The sequence below is a fragment of the Notamacropus eugenii genome, chromosome 1 (genome assembly GCF_028372415.1).
Source record: "Notamacropus eugenii isolate mMacEug1 chromosome 1, mMacEug1.pri_v2, whole genome shotgun sequence".
Taxonomy (NCBI): domain Eukaryota; kingdom Metazoa; phylum Chordata; class Mammalia; order Diprotodontia; family Macropodidae; genus Notamacropus; species Notamacropus eugenii.
Genome location: NC_092872.1, coordinates 77,472,629 through 77,490,469, shown reverse-complemented (window position 1 = coordinate 77,490,469; position 17,841 = coordinate 77,472,629). Strand labels below are relative to the sequence as shown.

At 38.8% G+C, this 17,841-nt stretch overlaps 1 protein-coding gene across 3 annotated transcripts in view; it reads right to left on the bottom strand.

The window, feature by feature from the left end:
- DNAI1 (dynein axonemal intermediate chain 1) overlaps positions 1 to 17,841 on the bottom strand; it is a 276,867-nt gene that overhangs the window by 230,084 nt on the left and 28,942 nt on the right. For 2 of the 3 annotated variants that reach the window (XM_072606216.1, XM_072606224.1), the window contains exon 2: positions 11,364 to 11,405. In XM_072606216.1, coding sequence (XP_072462317.1) covers positions 11,364 to 11,405 — 42 coding nt within the window. Of the gene's footprint in view, positions 1 to 375; positions 456 to 11,363; positions 11,406 to 17,841 lie in introns of those variants that run through there. The other variant, XM_072606235.1, reaches the window with a different exon arrangement.

The following is a 17,841-nucleotide window of genomic DNA, read 5'->3' as shown; positions in this document are numbered from 1 at the left end:
TATTGTTACATAAGTTTCTAATCAGAATCTTTTCAAACACATTTAGATTGAGTAATGCTATTTGGGGCATGGGTAGTTAGACATTCTCTCCCAGAACATTTTACACCCTAAAAGAAACAAACATCCCAGATTTGCTGCCCTCTGGTAGAGCTCATAGTATAAGTAGGTTAAACATCAAAATATATCATGCTGTTCGTTCAACCATGGAAAACAGATTGCTGCAGTGACGGATCGAAACATCCCTGCCTGATATAGTTTCCTTTGATTAAAAAACCAAACCTCTGATTAAAAAGTTTAAGGGTTCAAAGCATTTTCTGCATTAAAGTTAAGTACTGTGATGATTTGCACTTAAATCAGACTGCCTTTTTAATTTACAATTTTGCAAAGTCTGCCACACATGGCTTGGGAAAGGAGCTGTTCTTCCTGAGTCCAAAGGCTGTTTCTGCAATGAAATAAAAATCATGATAATATTTGCAAAGTACTTTACACATATGATCTCATTTGACTGTAACAATAACCCTGTGAAGTAGATGCTATTATGATATCACCATTAACTGAAGAGGAAATTGAAGCACAGAGAGATTAAATGACTTGCCCAAGGTCACACAGCTAGTGAGTATATGAGACCACAGGTGAAGGCAAGTATTTCTGACTCCAAGTCTAGTACACTAGACACTTTATTTAACAATAGACAAATGGCGGAGAAATAGGCAACAGCACACCTCTTCCCTAATCCATATGCTACTGCCTATTGAAAGACTTATGAAGTTCTTGGAGTTAAGTTAAAATTGTGACTTTTTCTTTTAAGAGAGAGAGAAATATTTACTCAATAGTGGTAGTTATTAGTTCATCAGAAGTAGAACTGAAATCAAGTGTGGACTTTCATCTCTAGAACCCTGCAGACTTTAAATGCTGTGGTGCTGAGAGATGTAGCGTTTCTTTTACATAGCAAGATGAAAGAATGATAGAAAGGTGTAGTAAAAATCCTCTGCTAGAAGACATAAGCCTTGGGTTTAAACATGCCCTCTGCCCTATACTAACCCCCTGATCTTTGGCAAGTTACTTAAATTCTCTGGGCCTCAGTTACTCCATTTGTAAAAGGGGGATAAAGACCTTACCCAAACTGACCAGACAATCTCCGCAGGTCCCTTTCAGTTCTAAGATGTATGGCTCTATAAAAACTAAGATTATGAGGGTATTTCTGCTAATAATTCTCAATCAAAGTAAATTCTCTGAATGAGTTGTTCCCCTGATGACTGAGTCGTAGTCCTATCACCTGATGATCTACCAGAGACTGATGAAAGCCTCTGAAGCAACCACTGTAAAACTACTTTTTGAAACTATTTTGTTCCATATATTTAAAAGGTTCAAAAGGGATAAAAGGATAAGATCAACCTAGGATTAGATTTAGATGCCTGTTATTTTCCTGTTGTCTTCATTTCCCCTTTATATCAAAATCTTCTCTCAATCTATGTGTTCATCTTAGTCACTGTGTTCTTTCTCCTGGAGGAATTAGCATTTGAAACCTGTGTCAGTCCAGATTACTATATACGTTCAAGGTGAATTAATTAGTAACCCCTCCTCCCCAGCTTCAAGTATTCTCTTCCTTACAAACCGGCTTTGTATTTATTTCGAATTTATTTATTTATTTATATGTTGATAGAATACAAACTCCTTGAGGGAAGAGATTGTCTCATTTTTGCCCCAGTGCATAGTGATAGGCACAAAGCAAAAACTTCATAAATATTTGTTCACTGTTAAGAAACCTCTATATTAAATGCAGAATAACTCTGATATAAACTTCAAGCTTCAAAAGCAAGTGAGTTGGTCACCTAGGTGACCATATTCTGATGAAAGGAAATGGTGCCAATGTGAAGGGAAAGAATCAGCAAGATTATGATGAAATTACCTCTTGCTGAATTATTGACAGGGCAGAAGTTAGAATATGTTGATATTACTCTATAACCATGCATTATAAAATCTACAATTACTGTTTTTAAAAAAAGAAAAGAGAAAGAGGATTATTGTTATTCATTGTTGTTGACTTTTGGGGGGTCTAATTTCAAAAAGGTGAGACCCAAGCATGAATCTGGATCCTAGGTCTCATGACCCTGGCATAGGGAAATGACTAGATCCTCTGGTTAAGAACGAGCAAAGGTGCCCATTACCAGCATCTCTTGACCCTTTCGCTTTATGTTCAGGAGCTTAATTCAATCAATGAGTAGAGAGAGGGTCAGGCTCACCAGAGGACACTGATTCAGAATGAAAGAGAAATTCACTGAGAGAAGAGAAGCCCATGCTGGGAGCAATCTAAGGGAGCCTAGCCTCTGAAATAATCAACAAATCAGTTAACAAACATCTGCTTATTAGGTTCTTGCTATGTGCCAGGCACTCCTGCTAAGTATTAGAGATAGAAAAAAAGGCAAAAATAGTTGTCTGTACTCAAGGAGATCACAGTCTAAGGTGGGAGATAACATGTAAATAACTAAAGGGTCATTAAATTAAGAGATCATTAATAACTTTGGGGAGAACAATGTCAGCTGAAGGATGAGGTCAGAAGCCAGACTGCAAAGAGTTAAGAAGAAGGTCAGAGGCACCTATTGTAAATGAGTTTAGTTACAAGAAAGGAGGAAAGATAGAATAATACCTAGTGAGGATGGGTGTGATTTTTAAGGATGGGTAAGAAATGGGTGTGTTTGTAGGCAGTAAACAGGGAGAGACTGAAAAGAGAGATTGAGAGAGTAGGGATGATAGAGAAGGCAGTCTGCTGGAGAAGATGGGATCATTTATGCACGCAGAAGAGTTTGCCTTAGCAAAGAAGATGACTGTCTGTTTGTATGAAACGGGCAAAAGAGGACATAGGGGCAGAAGGCATCTGAATGATGTGAAATGAGGCATGGGGGGAGGGGTAGAGGGAGTTATCTCAAAATGGCCTCATTTTTTTTCAGTGAAATGTGAGGCAAAGTTCTCAGTTGAAAGGATGAGGGAGGGCTGTGAGAGGTTTGAGGGATGAAAAGATTTGGAAAACTTCTGTGGTAAGTGGGATTGTGAATCAATTAGGTTGGCAAGAAAGGACTGCCTTGCCACCATGAAGGACCAGTTAATATTATGCAATATAACCTTGTAGTGGACCCAGTTAGCAAAAACTCTCTTGAACAGCACAAAAATAAGAGTGAAAGCAGTGAGTGGTGGGAGTGATTCAAGGATGGCACTTGGATGAGTTGACTGGTGATAAAGTAAGGAAGCAAAGAACTTGAGAGAAAATAAGAACTTAATTCATTCTCCAAGGGGTCAAGCTGAAGAAGGGAGGAAAGTATAGTCAGCATTAGGATGACAGGAAAAGAACTGAGGGATGGAGGAACTGTAGATCATGGTAAAGATGAAGGACTGATGTCATAAAGCAGAGGGAAAGACAGAACAAGAAAAGATCATGATCACATAAAGAAATTCCAAAGATCAAAAACATGAAACACTTGTGAGTGTGGGCAAAATCAAGAGTATGTATGGCCATTGCCATGTGTAGTTGGGGTGGAATGGAAGAGTAGGTCATGAGAAATCAGTAAACTGAGGAAATGAGAAGTTAGGATGTTTGAGGGAAGCTGAGATGTTTGAGTGCCATATCAATATGTATGGTAAAGTCCCCTAGTAGAAAGGCAAGAGTTGGAGAGGAAACACTATTGGCCAGTCAGTGAACTCACTGAGGAAGGAATGAGTATCTGGGGTGTCAGTAGATATGGAGAAAGGAAGGGAATCTGACTGATGGTCCAGCCCATGAGGTCTGAAGACCATGTAAGACAAAAATGGAAGAAATAATTTAATCATAAAGGAATCAGTCCAACAAGATTACCTGGCTATTAGAATGTGATTCAGGAAAATTGGCCAAAACAAGAAAGGATAGGTCAAATGGGTGAAATCAAGTTAGAGTAGGCCAGAATATAAAAGTCTCCAAAGGATGGCCTAGCAGTAACTAGACAGAAGTCCAAGGGGAGATAGTTTTTCAGGCCCAGGTAAGGAAGAGTCCCTCTCACCCGTCAGTGGAAAAAGCAAAGGGAATGTTCCCAGGTCCAGAAGCCAGCAGTCTAAACTAAGGCATCCCAAGAACATTATTAACTTGATGGAAGTACCTGCCTCAGTGTCTAGCCTCCCATAATCACAACTAAAGGAACAGATTCTGAAGTTTTTAAACATAACAGCCTTAGAAACCAAATACACAGCAAGATAACCTGAACTGATACATAGAGGAAAAAAATCAAGGCGAAGGTAGGCAGGAAAGGAGCTAAGAAGATGGGAGACCTCATGCCCTATAAGTTAGTGCTTATGATCAGGATTAAATCAAAAGATATTTTATCTTTGAAAACCTGTGTGCTCTTCATCTGTCATTGCTCCCTGGCTATGTTTCCTCTAGAGTCTTCCAATCCAAAAGTCTTAGGTAGACAGTAAGTTCCTTGAGGTCATAGACTATCTTTAGGCTTTTATTGTATTCCTCAGTGTTTAGCACAATGCGTGGCACACAGTAGGTACTTAATACTTGTTTAATGAATTGAAGTCCTGCTTCAGACACATACTGGCTGAGTGACCACAGGAAAGTCATTTAACCTCTCAGTGCCTCAGTGCCTCCTGTCAAGAAGACAACTTACAGAAAAGTTGCTGAGCTGCATCCATGTTTCCACAGTGAAATGGAACCATAGGTACTTATAAATCACCTTTTGTAATACCTAAGGGGATGGTGTTTTAGAGGAATAGGGGATAGGCAGAGGAAAAAAACTATGTCCTTGGGGCTGAACTAAATGGCCTCCGAAGTCTTTTCCAGATCTATGATTCTTTCATGTGGCCAAATGGGAATGGAAAGAGAGGGGAGGTAAGGGTGCCTAAAACCCAACCACTCTGTTTTGATTTGGCTATGTAAAAACAGGCCTAGTATCATGAGCTCAGTGATGTTAGATGAGGTAATGGTTATTGTCCTTTTCTAGGCTCAAGTCTCATAGTACCCTAGAGCTTTTTCTCTATCATTTCTAGTTCTATCCAACAAGAGCAAATAGCATGACCATTAGCTTATTTGAGGATCAGGAACCCACAGAAAGGTTTTCCTTCACAAGAACTTAACAGTGATGAGATCTAGCAGCAAAAAATGAATGATGTTTTCTCCTTTTTTTCCCCTAAAGGACTCAGGGATAAGGGAAAGCTATGGCACCTCTGGAGACAGAGTTATTAGGACTAGAGAGTGGATACCATAGAATCGGAACTGGTAAATGAAGGTTTAAGCAGACCTTACTCACTCTAAATGAGAAAAATATAAAACAAACCCTGTAATAAGTGAAACACTTATTTATTATTTGTGCTTCATATTTGAAGAGAAGCAATGACATCATTACGTTGGGGTCAAGGTACAGTGTGTTCAACTGTGACTGATCAGTCCATTATAAGCTAGAAGGTTCTCTGACAGGTTGAGCACAAATAGCCTGTTTGAACATTTGGGATAGAGAAGTCTCTAGATTTGTGCATCTCACGTTTCCTTTGTCAGGCACAACTGAACAACAACAAAAACAGAAGCTCTGTTAGAAAACAGTTAATTACAGAGAAGTGGACCATCAGTCTATGTCTAGGTATTATATTTCTTTAAGGCACACTTCAAATGCTATTTCCCTTAAGTTAACGTGTAAATATAAGTAATACTTAATCAATACCTATACTATTAAATTATATTTTTATAAAGAAAAGTAATAGTGACTGATTATGCTAGAGGCTTTAAGACATCAATTATCAATGACTGGAAATAGAGGCTAACCGCAGAGCCCATGTGTGTCTCATCAGCACCTCTGTCCCCTTAGTGGTAGGTACCCAAATTATAGACATAAAAGGGACCAAACAGAAAAAGAGTGTGGTTTGCAATTCAACCCTGCTCAATTTTACTAAATGTTGCAAAGCTCCATCTTTTCAATCACTTGCTGTCTTGTTTCAAGTTGGCTTAAAGGATTTAAGATCGTTATTTTTATGATATAATTTGGTTGAGAAATCCCCAGAGTTAGGGTGATACATTAGAATGAACAATCCTAACCTGGTTACAAACTGTCTTCTTCATAACAACCCTGGGAGATGAGGTTTATGTTCCCATTTCACAGAGGAAGTGGAATGAAAAAATGTTTCAGTGACTTTCCTGACTGCACAGCTTTGGAGCTGGGACTCAAATCAGGTGATTTTGCTCTTGCCACTGTACCGTGACAGAAGGTAAAAGAGGGAGGGAGAGGGGAATCTTAGATATGTCAGCATGACTTAACACAGGGGCAAGTATTAATGCCCCACTGTTAAAACCTGAACCAAAATAAGGGGAGAAAGCAGACATACAGAACATGTATATGCATGTATGTACACACACATATGGAACTATGTGAGAACGATGATGCCAAAATAAAAGATTAGGTCAGCTTCCCTGATGGGAAAACCTATCCTGGATTCTATCTATGACACAGAACACTCTCCAGGAGCTCCAAATGCTACATTTTTCTCTTTTTGGATTTTTCATCATGGCACACAAGAAATGTAAGTATCTGGTTTTTAACAAATCTGTTTTCAAGTCTCTCTGGAAAGTTTTTATTCTTCCCAGTTGGCAAGTCATAAAAAGTCAAAATTATTTACAGAGTTTGGTTCCTTTTATGATGAACAGCTCTAGTCCAGACTATACATATAGCCTAGGGGTATAGACCCTGGATTGGCTGAGACTAGAGGTATCTTAACATAGGATGGAAGAAAGGAGGGGGAAAAAAGAATAACAGGGGCCAGAGAAAGAGAGGGCCTCTGGGCAGGAATTGTGAATATGACTAAGAAAAAAAAAGAAAAACAAAAGCTGAGAGTTTATGGAACTTGGACTAGGCTAGAGAACCTAAGAATTAAGGTAGCTCAGAGGGGATCCAAGGAGAGCCCATAACTAACAGAAGTGGTCATTAGTCCAAGCATTTGGAGTCTGAAACAGAAAAGTCAGTTTTATGTTGCTACATTAGCTGCTAAAATTAAGCTAGAGTATACTCACAAATACCCCCAAGTTTGGGAACAAGAGAAAACTTAGGGAATATGTGTTAATTGCATTCAAATATTAGAAGGGTCACCATGTGGAAGAGAGAATAAAATTATTCTGTGTTGCCTTAAAGGACAGAAATAGGAACAATAGGTACAAGTTATAGGAAAGCAGATTTTGTATCAATATAAAGTCAAACTCTTAAAATTAGAAAAGTTCAACCATGGAATGGGTTTCATTGTTGAGAAGTGTCCATCTCTAGAAGTATCCAAGCAGAAGCTGGATGCTGCCTTTGGAGTCAGAGGTCCTGGGTTCAGATCCTCACTACAAACTGTGTAATTTTGGGCAAATCCTTCAACTATTTTGGCTCCCAGTTTCCTCATCCAATCACATCCAGGCCACCATTTCCAAACTATTTTGCCTATACTCTGGCCATCATCCTCATCTTTCGCCACAAGGAACATATACTGGAACCTTGAACTCAGGAAACCACCCTGGACTGTGATAGGTGAGTTTTCTTGCCTGGAGCCAGGCCTTCACTTTTAGCCACTATTTCCAAAACATACCACAATATGTATATGTAGCTGACAGAGAGTAAACTGAACACAACGTTTTATCTGAAAAATTAGAGTTAGACTAAATGACCTGTAAGGTCCCTGTCCAGCCCTAAATCTGCTATTCTGTGAGGATTCTTAAATTAGATGAGAGCTCAGACTAAATTACTTCTACTTATATTGCTTAATTTTAACTTCATTTTTAAATAGTCTTTTTTTTTAAGTTTTAACTTTTTGAGAGAGTCAGTGTAGTACAATAGAAAGATTAATGAATTTAGAGTCTGGGATACCTGGATTCAAATTTTGTCTCCAACATTTACAATGTGACCAATATCTCTAAACCTCAGTTTCCTTTATCTATAAAATGGGGATGACCAAATTGTGGTAGGGATTAAATGAGATAATAGATATATTTGCAAAACATGTTGTCAACTTTAAGAAGATTTAAGAAATCTTCAAGTGCTTTGAGAGGCGATGAGTTTCCCATCACCAAGTTACTTAATCAAAGTTGGATTACTTCTAAGGTCACTTCCAACTCGAAGATTCTAGCTTTCTTTGAGCCATAGCAAAGTAGATATTGCCCTCTACATGACAGGCTGCAAAGGGCTAATATGAAAAGAATGGCAGCAAAGGTTACATGCTACTTTAAAGTCTGCAAAACACTGTACTTCACTTATGTGAACCTCACAACAATTTTGTATGATAGGTATTATAGCATTTTAGGGGGTAGAAGAGTAATGAGGAAAGGTATTTTGTTCTGACCTGAAATGTCATTGGTTTAGAGAACTCCCAGAGAGGAAATTCTTTATCTGACTGGCAAAATTTCTGCAACTTAGCCTTAAGAAGAGTTACTTAGGACTGATGATGAAAAATGCTATCCATCTCCAGAGAAAGAACTGATAGAGTCTAAATAGGTCAAAGTATGCTTTTCCCCCCTATTTTCTTTATTTTTATTAGGTTTTTTTTTGGGGGGGTCTGTTTTCTTTTACAACATAACTGATAGGGAAATGTGTTTTGCATGACTACATATGTATAACCTATATTAAATTGCTTTCCTTCTCAATGAGGTGGGTGGGGAAGAAAGGAGGGAGAGAATTTGGAACTCAGAATTTTTTAAAAGAATGTTAAAAATAGTTTTTACATGGGATTGGGGAAAAAATAAAAACTTACCTGGGGCACCAAGAGGTTAAGAGCTGGTCAGGTCACATAGCTAGTAAACATTAGCTATTTTATTCCAGATGAGAGGTCTATCCAATAAACTATGATTTGAATGACTCATTGTTAGAGGTAAGGCATGGAACAGGAATGAGGCTAAACTGCAGGAATGAGGTAAAGTTAAGACTACCCCTTGATCCCTTAGGTGGTAGTAACAGAAGGGGACAGTGGCAGATGTGGGAAGGTTCCTCTTTAATAATGCCCAGGGCAGTTTGCTCTCATTCTTTTAAAGGTCTCTTTTCTTTTACGTTGGTTAAACCTTCTTTTCTAGCACAAATCCATCTCTATTGCATCCATGCCCCATTCCCACACCACCTCCCTAGGCCAGGCCCTCACAATCTTTTATCTGCACTATATCCATGGTGCCACCATTGGTTTCCCTTCCTCTAGTCTCTTTGCTTTTCAACTATCCTACACACTGTTGCCAGATGATTCCTCCCACCCCACCAAAACACAGCTCTAGTCATAAAACCTCTAGCCCTCAAAACCTTTAGTGACTCACTATTGCCTACAAAATAAAGTCCCTAAACTTCAGACTGGTATTCAAGTGTCTCCACAACCCACTTTGTCCAATGTCCCCATCATTTTCATATGTGCCCCTTGTGCCCTGTATGATCTGGACTAGTTGCCCTTACCCAAATCCAGCACTTTATTGCCTCTGTATTTGAGTATCTGGGAAATTCTCTCCCAACATCTTTAACTATCAAAATCCTACGTATCCCTCAAAACCCTGCTCAAATTTTACATCTTGTCTGGATGTAATTTTCTCTTCTCTGTATTTCTTCATGAATAACTTTTATAAGATTAATCATCTACTTCTATTTTTGCTGATATCTCTGTATATATCTTATCTCCCTTAGTAGATCACAAGCTCCTTGAGGGATTGTACTATTTTATTCATCTTTGTATTTTCCCACTGCACCCAGAACAGTGATTTACGCCTAGCAGACAAAAAACATTTGTGGAATGAATGCACCTATTTATCTTTTTAGATAGACATTAACTGTAATCTTCAGGAAAACCTGTAAAATGCAAGCCATTTATCTAACTTTAATTCCCCCAGAAAGTCAAGTGATTGCCAAATGTCAAAATTTCCAAGCTGCCTAAATTTTAATTTTAAAAGGCTAATAAAATTATGAGTTATATATTAAACTATAAAAAAACCCCAAAATTATAGGAAACCCAAAGGATCATGGAGAGATTCATGGTGAGAATAAAAAGGCTGCAGGATATTATCATTTATTATATGTGACTTACATTACAAAAATGACAAAAAAGATATCTATGCCATTTAGAACAGGATGTAAGCCAGTCATATTAAGAAAGGGAGAGATAATAGAGGAATAGACCAAGTCCTACACTGCTTCCCATGGAGTGTTTAAAAACAACCATACAACTAAACAATCCAAATGAAGAATGTAGTACATCAGGTAAATTCTTTGTAAAGGATTTACATGGAGGGCTCTTAAACATACTGCTGGAATAAGTATCCAAATCCAAATAAGTATCCAGATTCAGAGCACAGATCCAGCAAAGTACAGTGATATCCTTTGTCTTGTGTTTTTGGTTCAGATTTGTAAGTTCATTGGTAGAGAATTTCCTAGTATGGAAACTCCCTCCACCATCGATGATCAACAACCATTGTGTAACTTTGAGCCTGGGAGCCACTTGGGTCACTTAGAGGATGTAACCAACAGCAGCTCACAAAATCTATATCAGAGGTAGAATCTGAACCCAGGTCTTCCTGACTTTGAGGCATGCTCTCTTATCTACTGCATCATGTTGCCCCTCATAGACTTTATGTAGTGGTTACAATTCCTGCTAGTTCCTGAATCTCTAGTGCAAACAGATGGCTTACATGCAGCTTTTTGCGTGTTTCCTTCATCATTACTTTCTAGTTCCCTGGTTAGCAACCCCTTAATGCTGGGAGGTAGCCCTCACCTTGGGACTCAGGGATGTAGACCAAAGGTAACTTGATGCCTTTGTTTCTTTATTTTCCATTACTGATCTCAATGGCAGCATATCTTGAAACTACAACGAAAAGTATCCCTATCCTATGGGACTCCTGCCTTCTTTCACTTGTGGTAACAATGACATCTTTAAGTAGCCAGAGTCCTCTCCCTAAGGACTCATGAGCACTCAAAACTTCTCCTTTATTCACTGGCATGGCCATGTCAGGCTCAGAAGATCTTAATAGTTTGCTCTCAACGTGTCCAGTAGCCTCTAGGAAGGTGGGGCTTATTCATTAGTCATTCACTGAACAGCCCCTAGGACAAAATTTCTTCTATTAATGTAGGAGAGCCTCATCATCTTACCCAGCATATGTGGCTGATTGACTTTGTATTGAGGAAATTGGATCATGCACACAAGTTTGTTTTTTTCAAATTCATAATTTACCTTAAATGTACTTTAATTTTAACTTCCATTTTTAGCTTCGTAGTTGCCCATTTATTTCCCTTCTTAATGGAAAACTATGACAACCCTTTTTCAATAAATTACAGTACAAATACCAATATACTTTCCCTTTCCCAGATGGAATTTTTTTTAAACCCTTACAAAGACTCTGCCAAGAAGTCGTTACTTACTCTTTTCCTGGTTGTCCTGGCAGTTTGTTGTGCAGTGCCACTCTAAAGAAGGAACAGAAACAGAAAATGAGTTGACCTAAACATGGTAATGCTGCAAATGATATTATTATGTTTGAGCCCTGAGGCTTTTTAGACAAAGCACATACCACTTTTTAAAAATCACATAAAATAATTCCCTAAGAGATTGCACATGCTTTTGGCTTAAGCCAAAGAGGGTGCTTTATTTGAAGGCCATCTGTTCCAGGTTTGCCCAATTGACACAGGGAGACCAACCGGGAAGATTAGTGTCAGGTGTTTTGCATTTTCAGTTTAATTCAATTCAACAAGAATGTGTTAAGCCCCTAGTATGTGTTCAGCACTGAGACAAGGGAGAAGCAAATGTGGGCTATGACAAAGGTCTCTCCTCTCAAGGAGATTACAATCTTGCTGAAGTGATAAGACTTTAAGGTTGCCTGCAAAGGGAAATGAGATCAATGAGAAAAGTAGAAATGACTTGAAGGATAGTAGGATTTGGATTGGTAGAGAGGAAGGGGGCAGGGAGCAGCCCAAGGAGAAAGAACAGTGGCACAAGAAGCTTAGAGACAGGAATAAACGTAGCAGATTCGGGGGACTGCAGAGGAGCCCTGTCTGGCTTTAGCGGAAAGGTATCTGTGGGTAGTATTGTGAAAGAATAATTCTAAGATAGTATTATTATAGATTTAGAGCTAGACAGGACCCTAGAGGCACTCTAGTCCAGAGCTGTCACACACATGGCCAAGCGCAGCCCAAACCAGATTAAAATGTAACTGGGAAATATTTTACAAAATAAAACACAACAAAGCATAGATAATACTACATTGAAAACTAAGTCAATATGTGGCCCATAGGGATCCTTATGTATGGGTTAGCAGCCCCCATTTCTATTTTAGTTTGACACCACTGGTCTAGTGCAATCTCCTTACTTTAGACTTGACACAAGAAGACTCTTGCCCAGTTTTACACAAGTAGTGAATGGCAGAGCAGAGGTCCAAACTCAGGGCTCTTACTCTATCTTTTATGCTCTTTATATTATACAACTGCAGTGGAAAGAGGAAAGATAGTCCCATCTGCACAGAAGGTCATTTCTGTCAAACTGAAAGTGATCACCTACAGGTAATTTGGTAAGAGGGAAGAATTCACACTTTAAAAAAGGGGGGGGGATATTGGCAACTGGAATACCTGGCCTTCCCTACCTCAGTGTGCCTGATGCGTTGAGATGAGTTGGCTCCTCAAGCAATTCTGGATGATATGGCTTATAATTTGGAAGGTTTTAACAGAGCAAAATTAAGTCATTTACACTGGTAAATGAAATGCATTGTTATTTTAAAAAAAACAAACAACCATTAAGTATAATTACTTCCACAATCTTTTTTGTCTATTTTGGGGGCAGAGAGATTAGTCCCCAGGGGTTCATGATTGCAGGCAGGATTCTGGACTTCTGGCATCATCCAGTAAATTTATCATATTTGGCTAAAAGACCTGCCACTTTATGGCATGTAGGTAAGAGTCTGACTATATAATAGGGCTTTTGCACTGCTTATGGTCAGCATGCAGCAGTACAGTGAATCATTTGTTTAGTCAAATGAAAAATGTCATAAGAGGAGAGACTTGTAGTAGATTGTAGTTAAGACAGAACATTAAATGGGGCATCAGAAGGAGCGAAGTCTAACTGGGTGACCTTGGGCAAGTTATTTCATTTGGGGGGACTAGATGAGCTCTAACGTTTCTTCCAGCTCTCTAACATTCTGTACTTCTACGAATTCAGCATTATTTGCATGTTAATTACCTATTTTGTGCTTTTGTTGACCCAGGTCTGCTCTGCTATTATTATATTATATTATTATGCTCTCAGGCCACCTTCTTCTGCCACCTACTTCATGTGGGCGTAGGGAAAATAAACACTGATCTAAGTATGCTGAAAAATAATGTGGGGGAAAAATCTACAAAGATATTACACACTGTACTCCAAAGTCAAATATACATGCTATTTGAATTAGAGACGGTAGAACAGAATGAAGCGGAAGTCAGGAGACATGGATTCTACTACCAGCTTCACCATTAAGTCTTTCTGGGACTTTGGGACAATCACTTCATCTCCCTGAATCTGAGGGTCGCCATCTGTAAAATAAGGGGATGGGACTACGTTTCTACACTTGATTACGTAAACTCCAATATTCCATTGGGTCTTTGATCTAATCCACGTGAGTATCCCTTCCAAAGGATCACAACATAGCCATGCCTGCTCATCCTGCATAATTGTTCATGTTGCCTGACATGTTCTTGGGATTGAGAATACCAATGAAACATGCAAAGGCCTTAGAAAGGTCAAGGTCATCCACTGCATCCTGGGCTATCACCAGTCATCTTGACTTTTGTTTTGCCACTAGACTTCAACGATTGTGGAGGAAAAAGTGAGGCTGATGACTTTGCCCAACTCTGCCTCACTTAAATCTGACTTATGCACAAGTCAAGACATCACCATAGTGATGTCATTGGTCCTCTTCTAGAACAACAGAGCAGAAACATGCAGGCTGGCTACTGGTTATCCCTTGCTTTCACTGGGTGAACAATCTTTTTTTTTTAATCATAAATTTCTTTGATAGCATCCTTTACACTGCTTCTCCTTTCATTTTTTTTATTCAACAAGTATTTGTCAAACTCCTGACATGTGCCTGGCATAGTCCTCAGCCCCGGGGACACAAGAGACAAAAATGAAACAGGTCCCCACCCCTCAAGAAGCTTACATGAGAGAAACCACGTGAGCAAAGAAAAGCAAATAGGAAATATATACAACGTAATATCTGGGGGAGGACACCAGCAACTCTAGGAAATCAGGAGAGGCCTTCAGTAGTCACTTGAACTAAGGCTGAAGGAAGCCAGTGTTTCTAAGTGGTAGGGATAAGGAGTGAGTGCATTTCAGGAATCTGGGCCACCTTGAAAGGCAATGAGAGGGGAGATGGAATGTCACATTTGGGGAACAGCAAGGAGGAGTGTGTGAAGGAGAACAATGTGTAATGAACCTATGGCAGTCTGGAGGCTGAACGTGGCAAGCAGTTTGTATTTTATCCTAAAGAATCTATCAGCCTTGGGCTTTCAAAATATCAGTTAGGCTGGACTGGAGAAGGTAACAGAAGAGAGACAGGAGCCCAGTGCAGCAATCGTGCAAGAGGGGATGAGGGCCTTCTCAGTGACCATCTTTCTTTCTGCTTGTATTTGTATTGCCAGGGCTTAGAACAGCACCTGGCCGGCACACAGTAAGCATTTCATGTGTACTTCTTCACTTGACGTTGAATGAAAGAAGAAAACGGAGATGGGAGATAGCTGTTGTTGTTCAGTCGTTTCAGTCGTGTCTGACTCTTCATGATCCCACTGGGGGTTTTCTTGGCAAAGATACTGGAGTGGTTTTGTCATTTCCTTCTCTAGTTCTTTATACAGATGAAGAAACGGAGGCAAACAGGTTAAGTGACTTGCCCAGGGTCACACAGCTAGTGTTAGGTCAGATTTGAACTCAGAAAGATGAGTCTTCCTGACTAGGGCTGGCTGCCCAAATAAAAACAAATAAATGAATATTGATCCCACAAAAAAAGATCCCATTGACTTAGAAAACCACACATTCATGCTATGTTGTATTTTTGGGTGGACCATGGGCCCCAGTCTGACATCTGGGTGCTAGGTATACCCTATATGCCTAGGCTATAACTTTTCTCTGATAGGACACTATAGCACAACCTGGCAGTGTTCCCCTAACCTAAGATGAGAACTTTCCTTTTCAACCGCTATCTCTGGAGGAAAATAAAAACCTTCTCTTAAAGATAACTATCCAATAATAGTTTAGATATTCTTTCAGTTCAGATTGCTGTTTGGTCCTGTCCAACTCTTCATGACTTAATTTGGGGTTTTCTTGGCAAAGATACTGAAGTGGTTTGCCATTTCCTTCTCCACCTCATTTTACAGAGAAGGAAACTGAGGCAAACATGGGAAGTGACTTGCCCAGGATCACATAGGTAGTTTCTGAGATATTATTCTTATCTATTCCTAAAAACCTCTCTACCTTAGCTGCCAACGAATTTGAACCAAAACAAATGGTAAGGCTAGGGGGCCAAGGTCAGTGTTCTTCAGCCACCCATTCCACATTCCTGGCTTTATTATGTATAACCAGGGGATGCACTGGTAAATATTTAACAACTCCTCTCAAGAAAAATTTATATGTGACATACTTTTAAGTTTTAGCTACGTTAGTAACATTTTCTCCATCACTTCCTGATTTGGAAGTTCAACAAAACAAAAAATCAAGCCCTGATTTGTGGCATCTACCAATTTCTGAGGTGTAAATGCAGACACCAAAAAATTCAGCCAGGCTCTTCAGTCTGGACAAGCCAGCTCCAACATACCACTGCATATTATTCAGTAAGTTGGGACGTAGTAGCAAAGACATGATCTGCTGTGGGATATTCCAGAAACCCATCTGTTCCCTTGTAATAACCTTGATGCCCTTAATGTGTGTGAAGATTATTTTCATAAAAATATTTTATGGTTGAGAAAGTAGGCATTTGGATACAAAGTTATTAATACTCAACTGGTTCCCCTTTTTGTAATAATATGTGCTATTTTTTCACATCTCTGCTATCTTTCCCTCCTTTAGATACTTTGGGAGACAATCCCTCAATGTCCTTAAAATTGTGTTGTCTCCAATACAGATCTCCATTGTGCATAGTTGGTCTAGTTCAGCTGCTTTTCATATCTTAGTTCTCATCAGGGCAATTTACACTTTCTCTAAAAGAATATCTGAGAGTGTGGTGATGCTGATGGGGTGATGGGACCTGGACCCTTAAATGGATGGGAAAATTTCACCGTCCTTGGTGGTAAAAACAATTTGTTATAAAAAAATATTTACAGATCTTTTCCATTTTCCCTCGGCTCCGAATCATATTGTTTAGTTCATCTCTCAAGCTGCTTTCTTTAAACTTGTCTTTTCCAATGTTTCTTGGTTTTATGAGGCAATATTGCTCATAATCTTCATGGGCTCCACTGTTAAGATTTTATAGAGAAGTCTTTGTTTTAAACCAGCATGTTCTTTGGTTTTCTCTCTGCTTCTTACGTTGCTTTTTTTTTTTTTATTCTTTGGGTCTCCTTGTTATATTGATTGATTTATATCCAATAAGTTTCTGAAAATTTGTTATAACCAAGCGCAAGGGTTATATCCTTTTTGTATGTATTTCTCATTTGAGGAGAAGGAAAAATAACTTGTTTAAGTGGGTCAGGCTAGAGTTCTTTTAACTGCACATCATTTCCCCCCTCAGTTTTATGCTTTTTTCTAGCATTTATTAATTTTGATCAATGTTCTAACACGTTGTTGGTCTGCTTGCATGAACAGTTGATTCATGAATGATTCCCATGTCAGTAATGTAATCTCCTATCTATTAAAATATAACTGATTTTATTTTTGTGATACTATTCAAAACTTTCCATTTCTAGTGTCTTCTTAATTTTTTCCTGAATAAAATGTTCATTATCTATATGGGTGAGATTTCTATGCAGTCTGTTAAGTTTGGTCTCTCTCATTCCTCATTCCTGAAGCACGTTTTACAGTATATTTTTTGCTCTCCTCACTTATTCAATTACTGCACTGAAGTTACCAAGGACCAAAGTATATCACTAATTTAATTTGAAGGGGCTTATCACATTCTTCATAGAATTTTTCTATGCCTTTCCCCCTGCAAAACAAGTTGGCATGCAAGCTAACAAATATTTTTTAAAAATCTCATGAAATGACATTTCTTGTTATACAAGATTGAGTAAATAGGTTTTTGTGGTTTATTCATTCAACAAACATTGACTGAGTGCTTACCATTTCAAGGCTCCATTAAGCAAGTGGCATAATTGAGCTAGACCCTGTAGGATAGATAATGTTTTGCCCATTAGGGATTGCAAGGAACGGCGTTCTGGGTGGAGGGAATAGCTAAAAATGAATCCCTGGTCTCTCTTGGAAAGGCCCTCAAGGGTCACGTAATCAAACAAGAAAAGACCAAGAATTTTTTCTAGAGTACAATAGCTCATATTTACACAGCACTTACTATGCTCTAAGCACTTTACAGTTATTATCTCATTTGATCCTCACAACAACCCTTGGAGGCAGGTGCTGTTATGATCCCCATTTTTCCAACAAGTGATCATCAGAGCCTTTGCTTGATAAGTAAGACCTAATTGCTTTCTTGGACATCCTAGTTCCCTCTTAGACTCATGGTTCTAATTGTTAAGATATTTTCCCTTACATCAAACTTTAATCTTTCTCTTTGTAACTTGACTCATTGTTTTTAGTTTAACCCTCTCAGGTCAAAAATCTAATCTCTCCTCCAAACAACAGAACTTCAAATACTTGTAAAGATAATTTGGCCAGGAATAGCCTGAAGATAACTCCTTATACAAAGAGTGGATATCAAGATGTTTGAGTACATTTCTT